The sequence below is a fragment of the Eulemur rufifrons genome, chromosome 23 (assembly GCF_041146395.1).
Source record: "Eulemur rufifrons isolate Redbay chromosome 23, OSU_ERuf_1, whole genome shotgun sequence".
NCBI lineage: Eukaryota > Metazoa > Chordata > Mammalia > Primates > Lemuridae > Eulemur > Eulemur rufifrons.
In genome coordinates this window covers 25,593,220-25,619,763 of record NC_091005.1, presented here as the reverse complement: position 1 = coordinate 25,619,763, position 26,544 = coordinate 25,593,220, and the positions used below count along the sequence as shown (strand labels likewise).

At 37.2% G+C, this 26,544-nt stretch overlaps 1 protein-coding gene across 1 annotated transcript in view; it reads right to left on the bottom strand.

The window, feature by feature from the left end:
• The window catches only part of LPCAT2 (lysophosphatidylcholine acyltransferase 2), a 65,465-nt gene that overhangs the window by 21,487 nt on the left and 17,434 nt on the right, over positions 1-26,544 (bottom strand). The window contains exons 5-11 of the mRNA XM_069456443.1: positions 26,025-26,085; positions 25,120-25,178; positions 23,865-23,899; positions 20,507-20,561; positions 11,990-12,072; positions 9,229-9,354; positions 7,339-7,492 (exon numbers count right to left, since the gene is read on the bottom strand). Coding sequence (XP_069312544.1) covers positions 7,339-7,492; positions 9,229-9,354; positions 11,990-12,072; positions 20,507-20,561; positions 23,865-23,899; positions 25,120-25,178; positions 26,025-26,085 — 573 coding nt within the window. The remainder of the gene's footprint in view (positions 1-7,338; positions 7,493-9,228; positions 9,355-11,989; positions 12,073-20,506; positions 20,562-23,864; positions 23,900-25,119; positions 25,179-26,024; positions 26,086-26,544) is intronic.

Below are 26,544 nucleotides of genomic sequence, written 5' to 3'. Positions count from 1 at the left end.
TGACTTACACGACATATAAAATATGCCTCAAGAAAATTATTTTTTAAAAAAAGTCAACAGTGACAATTTGCAGTAAAAAGAATACTAAACTAGGAATTCTAGTCCCGGTCCTGCAATTAACCAGCTGTGTGGCCTTAAGCATGTAACTTCCTCTCGTGAGCTGGCAGCCTTCTGCAAAATGAGGAGGATGGGCAATTTGATAACAAAAGCCCTTCTAGTTCTACAATTCTGTGCGTCTAGATTTTCACGTACCATGAAGCAGTGACAGCGGCATCGTTCTTATAGTAAGCTTAGTTTCCTTCTGGCGTCCAAGCCTTTTTATGCTATAATATTAATTTATTTTAGACTTTCTTTATCTTGGGTCTGGTTCCACAACTTTTAAAGACACGCTTGCTAATCCTTACTTTGACATATTGTCTGGTTTTCAAAAGTATTCCTGATTGCAACCTATGAAGTATGTTGTTTTTCCGAACAGAACTCCAAGGGGGACCGGGCCTGGTCTAGAATAACAGAAGGACGCGCAACTCCCACTCTGAGTGGAGCCTTTCTGTCAAGTGGGGCTTTCGCTTAACTGCAACATGATCTGGACCAGACCTTCCTAATTTGTTGATAAGAATGTCATGTTGGATGAAATCAAAAGCATTTCTAGAGTCCATACAGATAAAATCTATTTCTTTTTCATTATCATCTTGGACTGTCACTCTGTCTTAGAGGGAAGCTAAATTGGTCTGACACAATGTGCTCTTTACAAAGCTTTGTTTTTTACTTCCTTCTGCTCTTGGTGGAGGCCAGGAATTGCTCACTTGCTCTAGTTTAAAAAGTTAAGTTTTAATTGTTACAGTCTCCTTGCTGTTGCCTCTGTGCATCTCCCAGGTATGTACTTGCACTGGGAAACCAAAAGTAAAGTGTATCATTCTTATGTCTGAATGGATATTTCTCATGTAACTACACCCCGAGAAAATACCATGATCAACTAAATGGGGAGCTAAGACAACGTGAGCACTGAAGAGGGAAATGCTCAGACACATAGGACTACCACACTTTCAGGACAGCTTGTACAACTGAACAGAAAAGTTCCTCTGTCTCACCCAGAAAATAGTAGTCTTTTTCTGTAAATTATATCACATAAATCGTAGAGTGGCTTTCATATAACAAATCTTGATTAACTAGTATTGGAATTAAAATGAGTTCTTTCCACATGAACTATAAATCTGAACTGGAAATGTAAAGGGTAAAAGATTTTACTGTTTATTTCTAATCATTTAAGCCACCTAAGTGCCCTGCCCTAACTCTCAGCATGAGCAGAAAACCTGCCCACTACAGCACCCTACCTTTCTAACTGGAATGGGCACGCAAGGATGATTGTTATTACTGGCACTCAAGATTTAACACTTGAACTAATACCAGGAACAGGGTGGACAGGAAGAACTTGAGATAAAGAAACACATTCATTCCATATAATGAGAATAGTAATGAAAGAGCTACAGAAGTTTACAACAGCCAAAAAGGACGCATTGCCTAAGTGCTAAAGTACACACAAACTTTTCCTAATACTTGAACAAAGGACATAGTAATGCTAGAAGAAGCGAGCACTGGCTAGAAGAAATGGGAAAAATCACAATAGTTGTGAAATTATTCTACAGAATGGAAATCATAACCATGTACCTAAATTCTTCTAGTCAGTGATCTATTATGCACATAGCGGTGTTGGTAAGAAGAGAAAGTGAGTTCATGCCAGACTATGGCTAAGAATTAGACATCAATTCCTTCATTCTTTCCCTCCTGTCTGTGAAGATGAATGACATACCACTGCTTAGAACTGTAGGCGATTAACAAGAGGTAGACAGATTAGTTAAGAATAAAGACTCATAGTGATCCCTTTACATCAGAAGTGATGTATGAAGAGCTATCCCTTGCTAGTGGTAAGAAAGAGACAGATAACATTGTATATTGCCAGCTAGTAATAAAAATTACATGCTTACTGAAATATTTGGGGACTTTGATTCACTGGTGCATAAGACACTGTTGTCAGGGCAGCACACAACTGTTCACCAACACAGGGCTGCAAGAGGAGAAAGGAACACTGACGGTGTACGGACATGGGAAGACATTGTTATGACTGTAAAAATGACTCTGTTATAATTATTTCTGAGTTAGCCAGTGCAATTTCTCAATCTTGTTAAGTGTCTTTAAATCCCTTCAAGTGTGCTACCAGAAAAAAATCTAGTACTTAATCTGAATTATGAATGTAAAAAATATTGAGAAGCCACTGTTTGAAACCATTGTTTCAGCCCTCAACTCTAACTCATCTGGACATTTGACCAATCTCCAATTAACCTCTATTCTGGAGAGTTCAGTACATATTCATGAAAATAACAAAGCTAAATTAAACCCAAAGATTAAAAGGATCTTTCGTTTTCAAAGAGATTAGACGTTTCAAGAAACACCTTATCCCAAACTTGTGAACTATGCTACGCTTTAGATCACATTTCTGTTGGACCTTCAAACTGTCTGCCATCAAAGATCTGAGAATCTAAAGAATATTAGAAGGAATGGATAGCATACTATCTTAGAACAAATTGAGACAAAAATCACTATGAAGCTTTTGTAGACTAGCCAAGAATGTGGGTGGGAAGAAAGAGTAAGGGACTGATGGAGAGATATTCGGGTCTTCCTCTTAGCCCCAAAACTGCAAGCACAACTGCCTTTGATCTGGGGAAAGAGTGAGAAAAGATTGAGAAGGAAGGGAAAGGGGGGATAAAGTGGGAAGGGAAGGAAGGGAAAGGGAAGATAAAGTGGGAAGGGAGGGACCTAGGGGAGCATTGGGCACTGCAGGAATTTATAGCTGCTCCAAGAGCAACAGGAACACCCCACCCTTTCTTTCCCACCCTTCCTCTCCCTACCCCCACCCCTCCTCAAGCACTGAGTTTAGCAAGATAAGCTACTATGTATGAGAGAAATAAACTATGGAGTTGCTGAACTTCCTCGCCTTCGCCTTCACCATCAAATGTTCCCTGGCTCAATCACTTAAAGAGACAGAAAACAAGCCTACCATGGAAGTGGGTATGTGCACAAGGCGTGGCAACAATTGCATAATTCAGCATCTGAAAACAAAACAAACTTTCACAGGCACAGACATGCAGGTGTGTTAAAAACAGAGCAAGAGAATGTGTGTGAGAGAGAGAGAGAGAAAGGAAAAAAGGAAAGAAAGAAAGATCAAATGCATTAGTCATTAATTCTCTATACTATTTTCTTTACCTTCCAGTATGCTGGAGATCAAAAGAAAACCACTTTACAGACCAACTTATGGGGTATATCTAAACCTAAATCACACTATATAAAGAATTAAAGAAAAAAACTTATAAAGTGATATGTGAGCCTGCTGAACCAGTCCAGCAGAAGTGTGATTGACCAACTAGGCGACAAAGGCTCTCTAGTCTCTGACTGCCGGGGACAATTGTCTTCTCTAGTTCTGAGTGAGTTAATCTGGCTCACTGCCAGTTATTTTAATCCTTGGTTTATGTGCCCTTCCTTACTCCCGCATCTTCTTGTACTTAACAATGCCATAGAAAGAATGAGGCTTGTTGGCAGGTATCATCAATCATCAAAAGACAGAACTGGTGTCATAATTAATTCTGCAACTGCCAGCAATGACAGTTTGACACCTGAAGGACAGGGCAACACCTATAGATATTATTTTTAATTTTGATTAAAAATCCTGGTGAGCTCCATGTCTAAGATGTACTATAAACTTCCTCCTTTGTTCCTGTTTCATAGTCCCTTCCCATTTCCCTACCTCCTGTCCTTGTTTGTATTGTCCTTGCCATATTCCTTCCTGTAACCTATTTTATCTATATAAAATTTTCGTGTAAAATTACTTGCATGGTTTCTAGAACCATAGTGGAAGACATTATATAAATTTCGCAGAAAGATTAGTAATCATACAAGTGAAAAAGTACCTCTAATTTCCCAGTTTGCACAGTTACATCCAATAATTGACCTCTCCCTTGCCCTAATCTTCATACACTTTACAGTGATACTGATGCAGTGATACATTATCATTTCATGGATGAAGACAGATTATTTCTTTGCTGCAAGCAAGCCCAGAAGAGAGGCCCAGGCACTACATATAGAAGAAGGTTGCTTAACAGCACCACGTTAAAGAATAGTTCATCTGTGAGATCACAGAGCAAGTCATTGGAAACATTAGTGTGCTCCAGGAAAAAACAGGAAAAAAGCCCTGTCCTGGTTTCTGTCATCAAGCTATAATTTCTTTGCAAAATATCTTTTCCCAGTGGTAACAAGAGAACTGGGACTTCTGGTGCCACCCCAGATATAATCAGCCCAGTTGAGCCTCTCTCTCCCAATGACAACTAGAAACTTTGGACCAAATACAAAAAGCAACTACCTTGGTACAAAATACCATAGCAGGAGGATTGGTGAGGAAAGACAAACCTCTTTTTATTGTGTTTCACAGATTATGGGTTTTATGTTTTTGTTGTTGTTTTTGCTTGTTTGTTTTTATAAATTGAAGGTTTTCGGCAACCCTGTGTCAAGCAACTCAATCAGCTTCCAGTTTTCCAACAATACTGTCTACTTTGTGTCTCTGTGTCACATTCTTGTACTTTCCCAGTACTTCAAAATTTTCATTATTATTATACCCGTTATGGTGATCTATGGCCAGTGATCTCTGATGTTACTATTGTAATTGTTTTGGGGTGTTTCACACGAACTGCACACACACAAAACGGAGAACTTAATGTGTGTGTTCTGACTGCTCGGACTAACCGGCCATTCCCCAATCTCTCTCTCTCTCTCCCCCTTCCCTCAGGCCTTCTTATTCCTGAGACACAACAGTACTGAAATTAGGCCAATTAATAACCCTAAGTGTTCAAGTGAAAGCATGACTGCCCATCTCTCACTTTACATCGAAAGCTAAAAATGATTAAGTTTAGTGAGGGAGGCACGTCAAAAGCCTGGACGGGTTGAAATCTAGGCCTATTGCATGAAACAGTTAACCAAGTTGTAAATGTAAAAGAAAAATTCTGGAAATTAAAAGTGTTACTTCAGTGAACACGCAAATGATTAGAAAACAGAACAGCCTTATGGCTGCTACGGAGAAAGTTTGAGTGGTCTGGACAGAAGATCAAACCAGCCACAACATTCCCTTAAGCCAAGGTCTAATCCAGAGCAAAGCCCTAACTCCCTTCAATTCTATGAACGCTGAGAGAGGTGAGGAAGCTGCAGAAGAAAAGCTGGAAACTAGCAGAATCTGGTTTATGAAGCTTAAGGAAAAAAGCTGTCTTCATAACATAAAAGTGCAAGGTGAAGCAGCAAGAGCTGATAGAGAAGCTGCAGAAAGGTACCCAGAAGATCTAGGTAGGATCATTGATGGCTACACTAAACAATAGATTTTCAGTGTAGACAAAACAGCCTTCTATTGGAAGAAGATGCCATCTAGGACTTTCAAAGCTAGAGAAAAGTCAGTGCCTGGCTTCAAGGCTTCAAAGGGCAAGCTGATTCTCCTGTTAGGGGCTAATGCAGCTGGTGACTTTAAGTTGAAGCCAATGCTTATTTACCATGCCAAAAAACTCAGGCCCCCAAGAATTGTATTAATACTAAATCTACTCTGCCTGTGCTCTGTAAATGGAACGACAAAGCATGGATAACGGCTCTTCTGTTCATAGCATGGTTTACTGAATATTTTAAGCCCACTGTTGAGACCTACTCCTCAGAAAAAAAAGATGGCTTTCAAATTATAACTGCTCATTGAAAATGCACCTGGTCATCACCCAAGAAGTCTGATACAGATGTAAAAGGAGATGAATGTTGTTTTCATGCCTGCCAACACAACATCCATTCTGCAGCCCACAGATCAAGGGTAATTTCAACTTTTAAGTCTTATGATTTAAGAAATGTATTTCATAAGGCTATAGCTGACATAGATAGTGATTTTTCTAATGGATCTGACCAAAGTAAATGGAAAATTTTCTGGAACAGATTCATCCTTCTAAACACCATTAAGAACATCTGTAATGCATGGGAAGAAATCAAAATATCAACATTAATGGGAGTTTGGAAGAAGTTGATTGGAACCCTTATGGATGACTTGAGGGGTTCAATGCATCAGTGGAAGAAGTAACTGCAGATGTGGCAGAAATAGCTAGAGAACTAGAAACAGAAGTGGAGCTGGAAAATGTGACTGAATTGCTGCAATCTCATGATTAAACTTGAATGAATGAGGAGTTGCTTCTCATGGATGAACAAAAAAAGTGGTTTCTTGACAGCTATATTCATAATTGCCCCCAACTGGATACAAACCAAATGTTCCTCAACTGAGGAACAGATAAAGTAACTATGGTACATCCATACAATGAAATACTACTCAGCAATCAGAGGGAACAGATTACTGATACATACAAAACTATGGCAGAATCTCAAATGCACTGTGCTAAGTGATAGAAGCCAGACTCAAAAGACTATATACCACATGATTCCATTTGTGTGGCATCTGGGAAAAGCTAAACCACAGGGATGGAGAACAGGTCAGTGATGGCCAGGGGTTAAGGGTGGGGGAAGGGCTTGACTACAGATGGATATTTATTTTTTTGCAGCTGCCGTGTATCTTGAATGTAGTGGTAGTTACATACCACTAAGCATTTGTTACAACTCATATAGCTGTAACCACAAGAATGTATTTTATTATCAATTTTGTATATTAAAAAACAAGTTAAAAAATAGACAATTTGAAATCTTGATACATTTTTCCTAAGGAAACTTTTCAACAATTCAATTATCTAATTGCATGTACTTACATATTCATAAGCAGCAAACCGTACCCCCAAAATAAAGCCAAATAACCAGATATTAATTGAAACCTTTGTTATAAAATTTCACTTGAAAATAAAATCTATTTGGTCTTTACACACTTTTGAGGAAGTTCAAAAACCTTCAGAATAGAATTTTACCAACCATTTCATCAATGTATGAGTTTTCATATAAATTTTAAAATTCTTTCCAATTATATAAACTCTTCCAATTCCATATCACAAATGTGCTTATATGGTCATAATATTTGTTTTTGGCCTGGCATTTAAAATAAATAGACACTATCATCTCATATCATGTCAAAAATGACACTATCATAAATGTTGTGATACACATATAATTACTATTATTACTATTAAAGGGAAAAAACAAAATCATGCAATTAAACCACAGGCTCAGCCTTGATTCCTCTAATACTGACCTAAGAGATTTTTCAAATGCCTGCCATACTGATTTATGCCCTGTGGGGACTGGAAGAGTAAAAATGTTAAAGATTAAATTTTAACATACCCTATCAAAGAGTGCAAACAGTTGTCTCAAGACATCTGAAACAGGCAACTTTAAGTACTCTGCAAATTCTTCAATTCCAATTCTTCCTCCTTTTGAGGAACTTGCAATAGATGCATATTCATCCAAATGCTTACGAACACCATCCCAATCTAATCTAAACAAAGAATTATAAATACATGTGATTAGCCCTTTACAATTCACACAGACCTTTAATGAACATTATTTTATTAATTTGTAGGAGGGAAAATATTTTAAGTGTTAAATCTGAAAAGGAGAATGAAACAAGTGTTTAAAAGTACATATTAAACATGTATGCAAGCATTTAGTCTTTTAAAGGATATTAATATAACTGATAATCATTCCAAATATCTCAGGGAAAGAAAAGTAAATGAGAAAAAGAACAAGGTGGTGGAATAATAAATGACTCATGAGAAGAAAATAAGAAAGCATATTTTAATCTAAACTACTAAGTCAACAGTAGTTACTGAGTTGTTAAAAAAGAAATTACAATTCTTGCTTTATAGGAGCTTTCAGGCTGATAATGAATTCATATTTCTCAAAATGTTGTGATAGGGAGATTCATTACACACTTCCTCCAATATTAGTTATGAAAAATCAGGTTGATTAAAAAAACACTGGAGGCCGGGCGTGATGGCTCACACCTGTAATCCTAGCACTCTGGGAGGCCAAGGTGGGAGGATCACTTGAGCTCAGGTGTTCGAGACCAGCCTGAGCAAGAGAGTGAGACTTGTCTCTACTAAAAAATAGAAAAATTAGCCAGGTATCATGGCATGTGCCTGTAGTCCCAGCTACTAGGGAGGCTGAGGCAGGAGGATCGCTTGAGCCCAGGACTTGGAGGTTGCAGTGAGCTATCATGATGCCACTGTACTCCACCCAGGGCGACAGAGTGAGACTCTGTCTCACACACACACACACACACACACACACACACACAAAACAAACAACAACAACAAAAAAAACCCAAAACCACTGGAAAATATACTGTAGCTTACATCACATTCTGTTTTTGCCTTGTAGAATTAAACAAATGACCAAACACATATTTCTTCTGTGCCCAATTTCAGTGACTATCTAATCTCGGGAGCATTGTGAACATAACACCCAAACAAAGGCAAAACATGTTTGTTATCAAGAAGATATAAGTAATATTTTCTGTATCAGTTGTCAAAATGTTGTATTTTAACATTGAACTTTGATATAGTAACTGGTTCTGCAGCTCCTTCCTAGGGAGGATGCCAAAGTCAATAAATTCTGCAAATTCCTAACAGGACTGAGAACAGAATGCACTATAATAAGAGGGGGGTTTGAGGATTACACCTTTTATACCACATAGGTCAAAAGAAATGTTCTAAATGGTTTAAACTAGATAATAAAAGCATAAAGGAGGGTTTTTACCTTGTAAAAAAGAAATACATGCCCAGAAAAAAAAGTAGAATGAGGGTAAGCACTTAAAATTCAGTGATGGTCAGAATTGCTATTAGACAAGTCAATTTATGTTTCACATGTGTAGTTCTGGCCACCACGTATCAATACCACCTAATGATGCTACCTTTGTAAAAGAAGGTGGCGGGACTGACTACTCTGAGCCCTATCTGAGTAGGGAGGTAGATGTCTGTGGACTCACATTTATTATCCCTTGGTCTCCTCCTGTGACCAATGTATATATCTCCAAGTTAACTGTTCTTGAAAAAAAAAAAAAAAAAGGAGATGGATAAAATAGAAGACAAATTCACAACCCTGACTTTCCTAATAAACACCAAGTGTGTCCTAGAGCTGAGCATTAATAAAGCAGGAGAAAATAAACAAGTAGGATTTCAAATCCCTTTTGGACAACTTTATGAAAGTATAGGGGTTTTAAAATACACTTACTTCAATTTCCGGCTAATTTTAGTAAATTCCACCAACCCAGCTTCCATGGGCAATGTTAGCTGTCCTGCTGAAATCATCAATCTGCAATCTTCATAGGTATGATCTGTTACTGGTATTCCCAGAGCTCTAAAAGTATTAAGAAGCAGACTGAAATTCAGTTTTTTTAAAAAGCAATGATTTTTCATTAGGCCTGTATTGGTTAACAAACAACAGTAAACAGAAAAGTATTTACTACTTTTTAAACCAGTAGCTCGGGCTTTTCTTTCAAAAGAGACATATTTCTCTACTTCTTCAGACTTACTGTGGTCCAAGTTAATCTCCTTATGTCTGCATGCTGCTGTCTCTGTAGCTGATAATTTTTGTTTTGTGTTTTAACAATAATAATAGTTGGCTTGAGTTTCATGGAAGTAATCAGAAGACTTAAGTGCAAGTTCTAGAGGAGTCTTTTATCAGCTGTGGACCTTCTGCATTTCACCTAAGCCTCACTTTTCTCATCTGTACATAGGAATAACTACTCTATTTACTCCAAATGGTACTGGAAGGACAAAATAGGAATGCCTCTAGAGGTTCTGTTGAAACAGATAAATAGCATTTGTATGTATTGTAAGTGAACAACCTATCCAAACTGCTAGTCATCTGTGTTTTTTCATCTTTTCTAACTAGGAATCACCTTCTTGCTACATAGCAATCTTCTAAAAATACTGAAATGAATTGATAATAAACTGATATTTCTTCCAAACCTAAATATCCTCCATTCTCAAAAGAGAGCATAACTTCTACTACCTACTTCACTATTGCTCAGAGATCAAATGATTATGAATTAGATTTGGAAAACATATATATTAATAACAACTTTAAAAACACGGAGTGCAGTGCATAAAATAATTTCTTGAAGATTTCTCTTCACTAAATTTTTATTTACAAATATTCAGTGAAAAGCATAAAATTGTTTTCAACTATATTTGATTCTGTTGAATCACTGCTAGTTACATTAAATTTTGAATGAATGCAATCAGAATAAAACTTTTTTATCTAAAACATTTTTTTCTAAGCTATTTTTGGTTAATAAATATTTTGGTTAAGAATATATAACATGGAAAATAAAATTTTAAAATATTTCAGGAATTATAATGATACATAGTACAGCATAATAATGTAGAGCGTGGGCTTTGGTAAGCGGAAATGTGGATTTGAGTCCCAGCCCAGTCACTACCTCCTATGATTTTGGGCAAACTACTCACCTCCCTGAGTCCCCTCCCCTGTCTTTCCAATTAAGACACATTTCCCTGAGTCTGCTTCCTTACTTTTGTCATGGAGTTGCTGTGAGGATGACGTTAGATAACACAGGGCCTAGCACAATACTTGGTAAATATTTATTTTTAGCTGTAGTGACACCACTACCTGACATCTACTTTGCGCCTTACTGTTTTTAAATGTTGTTATCATATACTTTCCTGCTTGATTCTCATAATAATCAAAACCATGAGAGATGCAAGGCAATGGTTTTAATTCCCATTTCACACCTGAGGAGAAGGAGTCGTGGAGGAAACCCGTCCAAGCTTGCACAGCTAATCAGGTCTTTCTTTTCCTTTATCCAAGGCCATTGTACCTCCACATCTCCAAATCCAGAAAAAGGCTGGCTAAACGAATCCCTTCTCTATTTTCAGGCACATTTCAGGAAGCCAAAAGTTCTCTCCGTTTCTAATACTTATCTTAGTTCCTACCTTTTGGACATAAGCTGGTATGAAAATGTAAGAAAGGAAGAGAAGAACATAATATAAAAGCTAATTTTGTAGCTGGCCTAGAAACTAGATAAAACAAGAATACCTAGGTACACTTAGTAGCACAATTCTTTTTTTTTTTTTTTTTGCTAAACATTTATTATATTTTGAAAATAGAGTTATTCTGCAGTAAAATATTAAAAATATATCAGAATAAAACATATATGTGATTTAAAATTTGGCTATAAAGCCAAATTTCAGCTCTGAAGCTTAATTCGGAGTTCCCACTGAATTTTTACTAGGAGAATAAATATTGCTGGTCTATTAGCTCCAAATCTACTACGGGAAATAGCAACAGAAGTGGTGCCAGGGGAAGGCACACACCTGGCGGGCTCTGCGGCTGCCTGGGTGGTAGTGTAATATAACACAGTCTTTCATTACAAGACGGGGTGATTCATCTAGTCAGAATGGTGGCCAGTTAAAACTCCCTTAAGTGCAGGAAAATATTAATAATTACCTTACGTTTTACAGTTTCTAAATCCTAAATTTATAGCCATCTCTTCATAGGGGTGACTTTTTCCCTTTTCTGTGTATCTCCTTCCCTTGCAAACTTTCTCCTTTTCAGTGTTATAAGCATTAATGCCTTTGAAACGCCAGCCTTGGGCAGAGCGATATGAAGGCCAAGGGAACAGAAGGTCGGCCACGCAGGAACCACTAAGATCATCACAAACACGGCTTTGTAAGGCAGAGACGGGCCAGCCTGGGAGAATTCGCCCCGTGGAAGGCACTGACTGGTCTCTTCTGGTTACCATATCCTCCTGTCTTTCCGGTAAAGACACATTTCCTCATTTGGGGGCTGCGGCTGGGGAAAATATTTAGATTGTTTTACTGACAGCAACCGTGGGCTCATTATTTTACTTACCAAAATGAGTTGGGAAATGAGGTTCTTAGGGGAAAAGAAAGCCTTAAAACTATGTTAAATGATATTTAAAAATAATTTTCGAGGTATTTACCGGTTATAATCACATATAGACACTTACTCTGCCATTAAATTCCGGACTCTATTGGCAAAAAGGACAGGATCATTTTTTTCTTCATCACTTGGTACTTGAACAGGCATAAACTGAAAGACAAATATACCTTTCCATAACAATCCTTAGGCCTCAGACATTAAGTGCTGAATAAATTACTATATAAACTATCAATATAGTAAACCCCCTACCTTTCTAGAGCATAGGTTACATGACATAATAGAAGTAACACTGGGTTTACACTCAAGAGGTCCCTCCCCAAGCCTTGGGTCTGCCTGTGTGTTAACTAGTATGTCATTTAACTTTGCTGAACTGTCTCCTCAACTCTAAAAAGAAGGCTATGATCACTCACTTCCCTGGCTGCTATGAGAGTGAAATGAGCCAATGTCTGGAATTCTGGAAATCGCAAAGCTGCAGCTACTATGATGTTATTCTCAGAGCTGTATCTTCCATCACTCACACCCCTTTACGTGAAAATGTTATTTCTTTTCTATTTTTTTAATAGTTTTATATTCTCTATCCATTCCAACATCAACTAGATTTTTATTATTTGATTGAAATTTATGTCTTGTTATTTCTCCTGCTTTTAAAAAATAACCCTTAGTGTTGGCTTTCTAGCTTTTTGCTTGACATCATTTTTTTTGCTTTATCATTTTTAGTTTTATTTTTTTCTCCACCTGAGATTCTGTGATGCCTCATTTGTACTGTCCCGATTTTTATATATGGTTTTCTAACATCAACAAGGTTTTGGTGCCATAGTCAAGTCATTACATATTTTTTGAGCACCTACTGTATACCAGGCAAGATTAATAGGACCCTATTCCTGCTCCAAAGAAGATCCATATTTTAATAGGATAGACCAACATATAAATAATCCCACATGCTAAGTATCATTGCTCCTATTACCCTCAATTACAGATGGGGCTTAACAGCTTAATTAACCTACTCAAAGTCATATAAGGTTTATCAGGTTCAAAAAACTTTATTTTTCCCACTAAACCATCCTTTCTGGAATATGAGAGCGAGGGATAGGAAATGATTAATTTTGCCAGGGGGCAGGGAAATGCAGCCAAATGAGGGAGGTGGTACCTGGGGAGAGGGTGTTCTACAGAAGAGCTAATGCTTGATCTTGGCTTTTTAAGGAGAAGTGTGATTTTGTCAATAGCTACTGTCTATTGAATTATAACTATAAACCAGGCATCACGCTAGTTATTTTATATGCATTACTTTATTAATTCTTCCCCCATTTTTGCCATAAGGAATTGGGGTTCACAAAGATTAAATAACTTGCTCAAAGTTTCACGGCTCAGGCTCAATTCCATGCAACAAATATTACTTAGGCCCCTGTTATGAGCCAGACATTGCATTAATCCCTGAAGACATGACAATGAAGTCCCTGGCCTCAAGAAGCTATCCAGGCAGTAGGGTAGAAATTTATGATACAATGAACCAAATTCACCAGTAAGAGCTACCAGCCATTATGCACCTACTGCGTGCCAGGTACTTTATGATTAATTCTCTAAACAATTCCTTGAGGCAAGTCCTACTATTTGGCACTTGATAGATGAAGAATGGAAGAGGTTAAACAGTATAGCCAAGGCCACACATAAGTGGCAGGGCTATACTACTTTTTTCAAATGGACCTGTTTTCAAATCTTGTGAATCATGTTAAGAAGCCTATAGGCATTGGTAAGACAGAGATGAAGTCTAAATATGGGTGTGACATGACCAAGTCCAAGTTTTCGAGCAGTAACTTCAGCGGTAGGGAGTAGATGGCCCAAGAGCAGGGAGGACACCTGGAAGCTACTACAATCAGGAGAGATGATCAGACCTTGAATAGAAGGAGTGAGGATGCAGAGGACAGCATGGATGCCGTGGCATTTTTAAGCTTAGATGCACAGGAATTATAGAATACTGTGCTATATGACCTTTTACTTCGCACATTTATCTTAACTGCCTCTCCCAGGGGGTCCTGCCATGCCTCAGAAAGAGCACTCAGCTGGAGTTGCTGCCTGGGCCCTGCTGCGATCCTGGAAAAGTCATTTAGCCTTTGGAGGCCTCAGTTCCCTCTCCTGCCAAATGAAAAAGGTTGACTGGAAGATCCCTAAAGTCCTTTCCCCAACTGGAATTCCATGTGTGGCTCTCCATTTTGCATCTATTTTTTAAGATGAAAAAAATAAATTATGCCACCAGAGGTCCCCACATACTAATATATCCAGAACAACTATCTTTGCAAAGAAATATTTCTAAAAATTCCCTCCATCCTGAGCTGTAAAATTTCTTATGTTTGCTTAGTATGAAATCCAAGGAAGAAAACAGTAAGCTACAATTACTGTTCATAAAACTCTAACAGTATAAAAATTAGTTTTACATTGCCATATAATTCTTCATTTAAAAAAAAAAAAAGCCACACGACCATTTACAATACACTTGATTTGTAGGTCATAAAAGCACATACTGAAAACCTTGAAACATAAATCGCTGCTACACTGTTAATCACACATAATACAATGAACTATGGGCTTGGTTTCTCTCAGTGTAGGTAATATTTTCCATAAAATGATTTTTCATAACTCTCCTATTGACACGGCATTTTATTCTTGAGGAAAAAATTCCACCGAGAGTACAAAATAATTAAAAGCCTGGACTTGCCACTCATGGCCCTTGAGGCCCCGTGCCTCCTGAGAAGTAATTCAGTGAAAATTCTAATAAAAAGTCACTGCTCTTAGGATAAGACCTTGCCCTCTATATCACATTTCCGTCTTGTACAAAGTCATTCAGGGCTCACAGAGTGAACGCGCCCTGTATTTGGAAAGGAAGACCAACTAAAGATCGGGGAAGGTGATGGCTACTCTCTCTCATGGCCCCTAACACACATCTGAATACCCCAGTGGCTTCGGGACCCCGAGTTTTCCTTTCTACCTTCTCCTTCTGTCATTAGCCTCAGTACTTCCACTGATGACCCATTGGACACCTTGGCCACAGATATTCTCAACCCCACTTCAGCCACGGACACAAACATATCTAATCTCTCCTCCTGACAAGTCCTCAGTCAGTTTCCCCTCACTATCCATGAGTGCTTATTTCTCCCCTGCTCTGGTCTTGCTTACACGGTGACAATTTAATGGTCACATCAGGACCTACCTCCTCCTTCCTCTGTACCCACTCCCTCTGGCAGCATCTGCCTTCCTATCTACGCTGCGCTTGGGAGTCAGACGTGTCCACGTGGCCTTTCTGTCACCTAGAATCTCTCACTTCTGCCAGACCCGCAGTGCCAATCACACCATCCTCGGTCACCTCTCCTGATCCTGTCTTCCCACCCCGTTAGGGAACACTGAGGTGCTAAAGGAAGTTACGAATGCGCCATGCTTGTCAAGTTGCAATTCCACTTTTACCTCATTCTCCCTGGCCCGATGGCACCTCGCTTTCAACCTTATAAACAAGGTCGTTTCTTTTTCATAAGGTTGTTCTTCTTCTATTTCCTTTCCCATTGCACCCGAGACTGGCCCCACAGCTCCACCCCCCTCCCCGTTTCAGACACAGTGTTCTCTATACCTTCACCATTCTTGACTCTGAGCCTCCCGTCCCAGAGGAGGAGACTAATAGGCAGGTTTCCCAGACGAGTACCTCTTGTTTGCACTTTTGCTCCCAGAGTCCCCACCTTCTCTTGGGCCTTACACTGCTCAAAAGATACAGTCAAAATTCCTCAGTCTATCATTTCAGACCCATTAACCAGAGCCAGCGCTTTCCACAAGTACTCAGTGCTGATAAAACTAGTGTCTTCATTGTCTGTTGACCATATCAAGCATGTTCCTCTCTACTAAATAAATGATGAGGAGGAAGACGAAGATTGACAAGTGATGACACTAAGATCAATCTTTTCTCCTTGTAACAGAAAAGGATTTAAAGGACTATCTTAACAAATGTACAGTTCTAGTTCTTTCCGTGATTCTTCCTTTAAATCTTCAGACAGAAAATGCAAAAGAAAGGTATTTATGACCATCTGTAGCTCCCTTCCCCAAAGCAGAGAAACATCCAAATGAGAAGGGAAGTATGAATAAAAGCTAATGCTTACTGAACACCCACCCACCATGTGCCAGCTTACTAAGTAACCTTACTAAATCCTCACAATCCTAAAAAATAAGTATTATCCCCATTTTGCCAGTGATAACATTGGCTTAGAGAAGCTTAAGTAATTTGCTCAGGCACATACAGGTAGGTAGTAGCAGAATTAGAACAAAAACTCCGGCTAACACTATTTTTATAACACTCCGTTTCTCTGTTAGTATGTACAAATTCCAGAATTTTACCAAGTTCCAGAAGAAATTAGCTTTGTTAAGACAAGTGTATATGTGGAGTGTGTGTGTGTGTGTGTGTGTGTGTGTATGTAGTGTGAAGAAGGTTTAAGAGGCCCATTTTATATTCAAAACTACAAATAATTTTGGTGTTTGGATATTTAAATAAACTACATAAATGTATATGAACCTTCCCTAGGTAACTGGCTCTTTGAAAACTTAAAAAGTGGTATATATGTGTAGGTGTTGATCATAGCACTCATTATTATAATAATTTCAATCCTTTCCTAAATTGGAAATTCTATTTACATGAGAAAAAAATCACTTTCTATTTCTTAAGGCAATGAATTGCTCACCACAAAGTACATTTTAGGCCTAATGCTATAGGCCTAATGTTTTAGTGAGCTACAAGCTTTGTGAACAAATTTTTCTAAAGCAAAATATGGCAGTCTCCCTTATCTGAGGTTTTATTTGCTTCAGCTTCAGTTACCAGCAGTTAATAGTGGTCTAAAAATATTAAATAAAAAATTCTAAAATAAACAATTCACGCTGAGCATGGTGGCTCACACCTGTAATCCCAGCACTTTGGGAGGCCGAGGTGGGATTATCACTTGAGGCCAGGAATTCAAGACCAGCTTGGGCAATATAACCTAACCTTGTCTCTACAAAAATAAAATATATTAGCTGAATGTAGTGGCACACACCTGTAGTTCCAGCTACTTGGGATGCTAAGGTGGGAGGATGGCTTGAGCCCAGGAATTTGAGGTTGTAGTGAACTCTGATCATGCCACTGAACTCCAGCCTAGGCAATAGAGCGAGACCCTGTATCTTTAAAAATATATATATATGTGTGTGTGTATTTATATGTAAAATAAACAATTCATAAGTTTTAAATTGCATGCTGTTCTGAGTAGTGTGATGAAATCTCATGCCATCCTACTCTATCCGTTTTTTATCACAAGAAGGGTGAGTATAGTCCAATAAGATATTCTGAGTGAGAGAGAACACATTCACATAACTTTTATTATGGCATATTTTTATAATTGTTCTATTTTATTATTTGTTATTGTTGTTCATCTCTTACTATGGTTAATTTATAAATGAAATTTTATCATAGGTATGTATGTTTAGGAAAAACATAGTATATATAGGGCTTAGTACTAGCTGTGGTTTGAGGTATCAACTGGCGGTCTCAGAATGTATCCCTGAAGGATAAGTGGGGACTATTATGTATCTATATGCCTACACACAAATCACTTTTATGCACCTATACGATACCGGATGATGGCTTCTAAAGTTAACATGCTTTGAATATAAACTGAGATAGAGTCTATGAAGAAGGAAACTGGACAGTCAATGTGAATGCTTGTTTCCTCTCATAAGCTACCTGCTGCACCCTTGTTGCTACACAGTCTGACTTAGCATGTATTCTCTCTCATCAGATAAACTAGCAGCTCTTCATTTATGTCATATTTTGTGGTTTCCTACTAGCTATCTTACTCGCTGTCTTCAAAGCCGTATCTTTATACAGGCACGCTCGTGAAGGAGCTGGTTGATAAAACTGATGGCTGAGATACACTTTAAACATACCCATTATGTCACATTGGGATTCAAAGAATAACTTTCAGTAAAACTATTCTGTAGACACTCATGTCTTCACTGCTCAAGGATGCCAGAAGACCAATCACACAAGCCATGAGATTTGGAACTTACAGTTTTATGATCTGGGAGTCAAAAAAATACTTTAAATCTCTATGTTGGGGAAGCAGAGAGGGATGGGGAGAGGAGGTGAGAAGATATCCCTCCATATTACATTCACTAGACTTGAGGTATCCAGTGATTTTGGTAATTAAAGAATTTGATAATCATCATTACTGAGGGGATACTTGTGAAACTAAAGGTCACGGCAGTCAACAGAATGGGATGTCCTGTGACTTAACAAGAGCAAGAGTGTCTAACAGGGCACTTTAATAATCCACTCAAAGTTCATTTGAAAGACCATATAACTAATACTATATTCTTAAATTAATACATCTTGAATTAGGTTTACTTAATATTCAAGAAGTTCTAAAAACATATTCAAAATAACAAGAATTTATATTAATTTTAAAGAGAAAGAAAAGAGAGAGGGTTACTTCTGAACAACCAAGACAACTGAAATTGGAGCAGGCAAATGAACTGAGGCTGCTACCAGTCTCAAGCTTGGCCTTCACGTCTCAGAAGCTGGAGCTTCAGGCCAGGGCGTGGATATACTTAGTGCCCTGGAACACATTTTCAGTTACATCTAGACCAGTGGGGAGTTAAAATATTCAAATATCAGAAAGCACTTAGGAGTTGCCTGGGTGAAAGGTATAGCATAAATGTAAAATAAATATAATTAAAATAAGAATACCTATACCAAATCTGAAGTCCACAAATTCTCATCCTCTTGCTCTGCGCCCCAATTCTAATTCCTCAGATCTTTACCGATTCAGCTATTTCAACCAGCTGAAAGCCATTTTGTTTGTGAAGTTCCTGAACAAAAGATACCTTATTTTCTTGGCCAGAAAATATTATCCAAATCGGTCTCAGACCCAGCTGGAGAATGCAAATATTGTATTTTTTTTTTTAAAAAGGAAGAAAGGGAGAAAGCCATGACATGAAAAGGAAATGTGGTAATAGTGGTCATGGCAAAAAAAAAAAAAGAAAAAAAGCGGCATCTGCATACCTCTTGTAACACAGTTTGACCGCTGACACGTATGCTGGGCAAAAAAGGACAGTTCTGTGTGCATTTCCGCATCTGCTGCTACAATTCGCTCTGCTGCAGAGGGGGAAATTGAGAAAGAGGGACATTATCTTGCAGAGAAGATAGCATGGCTGTTTTAAGTATGGGTTTTCTTGTTTCTTTTTAGAAAAATGAAACAGGGCTAGACTACCTAAGCAGCCATTAAAACGGAAAGAGCAGTGCTTGAAGTACTCAGAAATGTTACACAGTACAGGGATTCTTGAAATGCATTCTATAGAACACTGGCTCCGAGAGATATTCAGAGGAAAAAGGGGTTCTCTGTGGTCACCCATTTCAAAGGCACTGCGAAGTCTTCAGAAAAGAAACCTGATTCACTTTGTTTACACTGGTACTTCCTAAATTTATTAGATCAGTTATTTTTAAAAAGATGTCTACGTACGTCCCCCAAACTAGCGTTTTTTTGGCCACAATGAGAGATGATGAGCTGGTTTTAAAAGTGGGGAGGTGTGGAATATAATTAAAAAACGTATTTTTAAGGCAGGCAGACAACGTACACATCTCATGAAAATTTCACTAAAGTTAAACTCATTTTCAAATATAATTTTCCCTCCTTATCATTTGGCATTGCTGATAAGCTCTAAATGGCTGAATCACTAAGCCATCCAATAAAGTAAAATAGTGTTCTTGTGAATTAAATCCCACAGTCCTGTCACTTAGATCACTGGGCCCACTCAGAACTCTGCATTAAATATGCAAACTTAAGGTTTTCATTTCACAATCCATGGCTGCAATCAGAAAATCCGGGCGCCCGCTATTCTAACCCTCTTTCTTCATAGACTACCAGAGGGTCTCACTAAAACCCACTGGATTTTAAATTAAGGGGTCTAGTCCATATCATATCTAGAAACTATGAACAGCTCTGAAGCCAACCGTCAGACCTTAAAAATCTGGTCACAATTTTCAAAATGTTCTAATTACTCCCCCACGCCCCACCTGCCACTGCAACTCAAACCAAAAGACTCTGTCCTGTGAATGATGGCATGAGCTGCCTCCCAGATAGGATTTTCTCATGCTTTCCACATGCAGAGTGATTCCCTAAGTCAGGGCTTCTGACGTCTGCGTCTCTCCCCTAAGCCCCAAACAGCACTTCTCAGCTTTCACAAAACATACTCTTCAAGGAGTTGTGGGGCTCTATCAGCTCCCATCAGCTCCTTCTGGCTGGATCTCAAAGCATATCATTGAACTTGGCAGAGGTCAGCGTTAAGAGGAGTAAAAGGATGAGAACAGGTAATGCCATTCTGGCCAAATTCCCAGAAGTTAGAGGTGTTTCCTTACATGATTTTAAGGGCTAAATCTGACAGCTTGGGTTTAGATACACAATTTGTAAAGTACCAAGGCTTATTTTAAAGGTGGTGGACCTTTACATCTGGTCTCTCTAGACTAGAAATTCAAAATTAAAGGAAAGGCCAAATCTCAAGCGCCAAGGCTACGTTTTGAGTGACTTACCTCCACTTCTACCTTTGTGAAGGGTTGGCAGAAAGTCAGCACACAAAGCTGAATGCTGAAGAAAAAAAAGAGAAAGCCATCTTTAAATAGTAACAGAAATACCATCTAATATTACTCAACAATCCTTTCTACAAACACCCCCATATCACACTTCATACGTATTTTCTGCTTATAAATGCTACACTACAGCTATAACACTTCTTGGACTTAGACAACTATTCTTGCTATTCAGAAGTTAAATTACCAAATGAACACCAAATATGTATTTGTGAGTCAGAGCTACAGCTCAATTGACTAAACCTCAAATTTGAAGTTTCCTTGGCAACACAGACTCACAGGCCTACGTCTCCAGAGAAATTACCCCAGGCTACATTTCAAGGTACCTGAGTGTGTTCGTAGAAAAAGTTCTTGGTAGAACTTTACATTTCTAAACTTTCTGATATTATAAAAAAATAAAATCAGTGGACCTTTCCTTAAAGGCAAAAACTTTATCAAAATTGTCCCAGTTTTGGTTATGGGGAAATCCAAAAGGTTTAAATTTCACCAAGGCTTTCTTTAAAGTGGTTAACCAACCCTCGAAAAGATAATTTTTGAAATAGTTGCTTCTACTTGTAGATTTCCAGTAAATATTTGGATTCTCGGGATAAGATTTCTATGAGATTTTTAGTTTAGCCTCATTAGACAGTTGACCCAGAAATCAGGTAGAGTGGATTAGACTGCATGTTTAAGAAAACAACCAACCAAGCTTTTTTTGCTATTAAGAAATTAAAATATAATTTATCTGTAAAAATTACCCGAGGGGGCTTACTTAAGGAATTTAGAAGTTTAAATTTAGGAGTTTAGGAATTTAGTTAAAAGAAGGAATTTAGAAAGATTTACTACTTCCATAATTAATTATAAACTGTTAATGTATCAGTTCTCAAACCTTCCATCTGAAAGGGAAAAAATATTTTACTATCTATAAACTTCAAACAAAGTCAATCCACATTATCCACCGTAAGGTAAATTGTTTTTTAAATTATTTAAATGGAGCTGTGGAATTCAATTATTTGAACAGATACAAAAGTTATTCTGAAAATTTTGAATGCTGTAAAAAAAAAAAATGAAACCACACATAAGATCTCATTAAACCTCTCTTGTGCATACTACATTAGACAAATCAAATACTTCTTCAACTGATACAAAACAGCTTTTCGTAGCTGCCTTTCTTAAAGTTTATTCCCTGAGTCTCCTCTCCCTTAAGATATCTGCTTTGTATAAAATCTCTTCCTTACATCTGTGTCTAGATTAGCACTTGGAGCAAGGACAATTGAGAAAACTGATTTAGAAGTAATAGACACAGTGCTAACAATAACATTAGGTAGATTAGAAGACAAAGGTGGAAATGAGATTTTCCACAGGTATGTGGCATCTGGGCAAAACATAGTTGTGCCTTTTAAAGATTTTGTGCTTGTTTATAAGCCCTAAGCAATCTTGGAACTCTTAAAATATTTTTTTCCTCCTTTCTGTACTGAATTCTCTCTCCAACTTTTTCTCCTTTTTACACAATTCCAAGCTTAGAAGCCTGGATTAACTAAACCCTTCTACTTTCCCCTTCCAGAAAAACCTTCTCCTATTTGATCTCTGTACCTAACCGGACTGTCGTGCAAGCAAAAAAAGTCACACAGACTGTATAATGCGCCCAAAGGCACTATCTCCATAAGAAACTTAACTCGTAAAGGCCCAAAGGATCACACACCTCAGGAAATATAAGTAGGCTACCTGTCCAGTTTTAAGGTACCTCTTTTTCTAAAGTGCTCTCACACTAGTTTCCCCTAATTTCCTCTTATATAGAAGCTGAAAACCAGGAATTCAAAATCAGTAGTGGCATGAAACATGTATTCTAGACAAATGAATAAACTGATTTTCTGGAGAGTTAAAGATAATATGCTGTCTAGATATCTTTTATAATTTATGTTCTTTATTTTTGGTGTTATTTGCTTATCTTCAACTACCAAGGACTGAAGCACAACAAAAATATAAATGTTTCACATATGTTAATGTCTATTCCATGGGCCCATCAGTTACCTATTCTGATTTAAATTTATATTTCAAAGCAATTTACAAAAAAAGAATAAGTTTTTATAATTATTATAATACTTATAAGAAATAGGCTGGGCGAGGTGGCTCACGCCTGTAATCCTAACACTCTGGGAGGCCGAGGCAGGAGGATGGCTTGAGGTCAGGAGTTCCAGATCAGCCTGAGCAAGACCCCATCTCTATTAAATAGAAAAATTAGCTGGGCTTGGTGGTCTTATGCCTATAATCCCAGCTACTTGGGAGGCTGAGGCAGGAGGATCATTTGAGCCCAGATGTTTGAGGTTGCTGTGAGCTACGTTGATGACACGGCACTCTAATCCAGGTGACAGAGTGAGACTCTGTCTCAAAAAAATAAAAAATTAAAAAAAATTTATAAGAAATAGAAATATTTATAATTAGAAATAATTATGCAGTATTAAAAAATTGATTTTCAGAAGTTGGTTGGATTATGTAAAAGGTATCTAAAGAAGCCTACCATGTTCTTGAAGGTAAATTATAATTTCTTTTTAAATATTTCCAAAGGGATGTCACCTATTTATTAACAACGTTATTTGAACTCGGCTTAACAGTATCAAAAGTGGACAAGGCCCTGGGGAAAATCCTCAAATCCAGGTGTTTCATATGGTTCTCACTAAAATTTAAACAGGCTCAGACTTATCCAGGGAGAACTAAAAAAAGATCTTGAGAGAAAGCAAGTTTCTATATGGTCTGTTCTTTTTAAAGGCCTATTTCAGTTCAGCTTGCCTAACAGAGAAACCGTATTCCTCTCCTGTCTTAAATGCTTCTAGAAACTGCTGATGCCAGTGTTTCCAAAATCCAAGAACGGAACTGAAATCTTGGTTAACTATTTTCTCAACTCATATCAGACACATCCCAGCTATTTCAGGGCATATGACTAACTTGCTTTTAACTGCTTAAATCAATGTGGTAATAAGGATGGAGACACTTGATAATGCCCAGTCTGCAGTGGAAACGAAATCACAATTCAAGCTAAGTATGATGCAAACTAGGTCACTTACAAACTGGCGGACAAACACTTGAGACTCATCTGAATATGACAGATGACTAAAATTCTGCACACAGGAGACCCTAGGGGTTAACGAGCAAGACAGTGATCCTCTCTCTACAGAGACTGATCAGTTAAAAGATTTAAGACTCTGATCAGAAACCTCTACTCTTATAAAAACAAGGCTTTTTAAAAAATAAAGAATAAATGATATTTCCTTTTGTTCACTAAAATAAAATTTATAAAAACTAATAATGGACATAAGTGACTTACAATGTGTAGCCTTGCCAAGTCCAGGTCACAGTGTCCTACAATAACAGAAGCATTTAAGTTGTTATAATAAATAAAACAAAGATCTCATTTTAATACAGGGATTCATGTACATCTTTTTCTGAAATTAAAGGCAACATATTGAAAAGCAAAATAAGCATATTATTATTCTTAGAGAACAGTGAACTGATCTATGAATTCTTGGATTATATACACGCAAAGATCCCTCTTCCTTATGTCATCACCTACGTTTTGATGGAATGAGCTGTTCTGAATTTTTAAAAAAACTATTGCGCATACTTAGTTATTTTTCTCCTAATGAACATATCTGGATAAGTAAATTGTATACAAGAAAAAAAACCCCAGAATATATCAGTTCTCAAAAAGAAAAGCTTATTTGGAAGAAAAAATTAATAAAGTAGTATATAGTAAAAAAATTTGAATACATGATAAATTCAAACCTATAGGTGGAATACAATGAATAAAAGTTTGATAGATTTTAATTCTTTTTCTTAATCATAGGTGCCCAATGTTGGGAAACAAGACTGTGAATAGAACGTTGAACTGATCTTAATCTTAAATAGCATAGACAACTAACATCCTGCCTTTTTATATAAATTCTCTAGTTAAAAAAAAAGTTCCTCTCAGAACCAAAATACTGCCTCAAAAATCCTTCTTTAGGAAAATGGTAGCACAATCAGTATCCAGGGGACAACAATGTTCCCGGCTGGAGCAGAAGAGACTATTTCCTGAGTCCACTCTGGACTTTATATAAGATGTTAAGCTCTTTTCAGATATTTTCTTATTTAATTAAGCTACTTGCCAAGGGTCACACAGTAAGTACTGAGCCAGTAATTAAAGACCAAGCCTCTCCCAAATTTATCCTGCTACATTAATCCTTCTCTACTGGTAATGACCACTAATCAGAAAAAATTTCCCTCTAGGCTTAATGAAAATCACAAATTTCTACTACGCAGTCTGATGAGACCCTAATACGTGACTTAATCACATGACCATAGTAACAATAGAGTAGAAGGTAAGGAAACGTCTTCCTGAAGTATAGTAATAGCAAAATAATAATAATATATGCCTATGGGGCAGAATTTTAAAAACCAGATGTGGCAAGCAAAATGAGTCTGCCTATCTGCGTCCATCACTTATCTATTTACAACATCATTCAAATATTAAAAATAGTCCTATAGAATTTGTGCTGTTTGGAATACTTGAAATTCTTCCCATGGTAAAATACTATGCTTACCAGCTTGTTTGGGTATCTGAGGAGGACTGGCTGCACTGGAACTCCTGGAATGAAGGCTCCTATAACCACATTGAAATTTTATAATACATTTTTATATGAATAAAAGTTTTATAATAAAGAAAAAAATTAATAATCAGTATAAATATATTGAATATCTTAAGAGTGCACATAACTGAAATTATTTGCCAAATGTTGGGAAATCCTTAGTGTTGTTTACCAAAATGAGGAATTTTGAGGATTAAGAACTATTTAAGAAACTATTAAATGCCATGCCTAAGCCACTTAAAATATTTATTTATTTCTCCACTTGTTTTCATTTTCCAAATACCTATCCTTCAACAGGATTTTTAAAAAAGTAATGACAAGATCAAGACAAAGAGAAAAGAAGAAGAAAGTTTACGTGAAACCCAATGCTTGAAGCAATAACCACCACACTTGCTATTAATAGAAGTGATTCATAACTTAGGCAGTGAGCATTCTAGCAGCCGATAAACATTTTAAAGTATTACAAATTACAAAGAAAGTTGTATTCATTGAAATTGTAATGTTTAAAAAAGTGAACCCTAGAAGGCATTTGAAGACTTTATCATGATAATGTAATACAGGTTTTCTGTCTGATCACATAGGACACCATGTGTCTATGAGGGTTCCCTGACGGAAAAGAGAAATGGCAGTGGTTTCTGCTCAAAACACCCAAACCCACACAGAGGAAACATGACAAGGAGGAAGGGGTTATTATACCAAAAGAGAAAGCAAAGGAGTTCTGTGGATCCACAACATTAAAACTTATCAGAAAAGCAGAAATGCTCAGAGCAGACCAAAGAGTTATTTTGCATATTGCTATCAAATCATTTGAGAAATTTTCCATGTTACTTTATTATAATACATAATTTAATTTATCTCACCTGGTTTAAAAGTAATCAAACAGGAACGATTAGTACAAGTACCTTCTGGGAAAACTAGTATCTTGGGAGAAAAGGAATAGATTTAATATTTCAGTCTAATAAATATATTACCTCTTTACTCACTTTCTTATGACTTCACAAACAGCTGCCAATGCTTAAAAAACAAAAATGAAATCAAAGGCTGACACTTGATTCTAATGAAAACTACAATCAGATTGTTGAATTTTCCTCTAAAAGAAGTACAGTGTCTGAACATTAAGATAATCAGAAAATGGATTTAAGCTTTGAATAGCGAATACAGTTAACAAATGTTTCTTAATGATGATATTAATGATCTGAATAAACTTAAAAGGAAGTGTAGAGCATAAGTCATGGTCAAGGTGTACACAAAGTGTACATCAGGCTATATTAAATTCTTTCTTCACTTCATCCTTAACCAAATAATTTCCTACTTTCTTTATTTCAGTTTTCCCATTAAATGATATTCACTCCCACAACATATAGCTCAGGGATGTCTTGA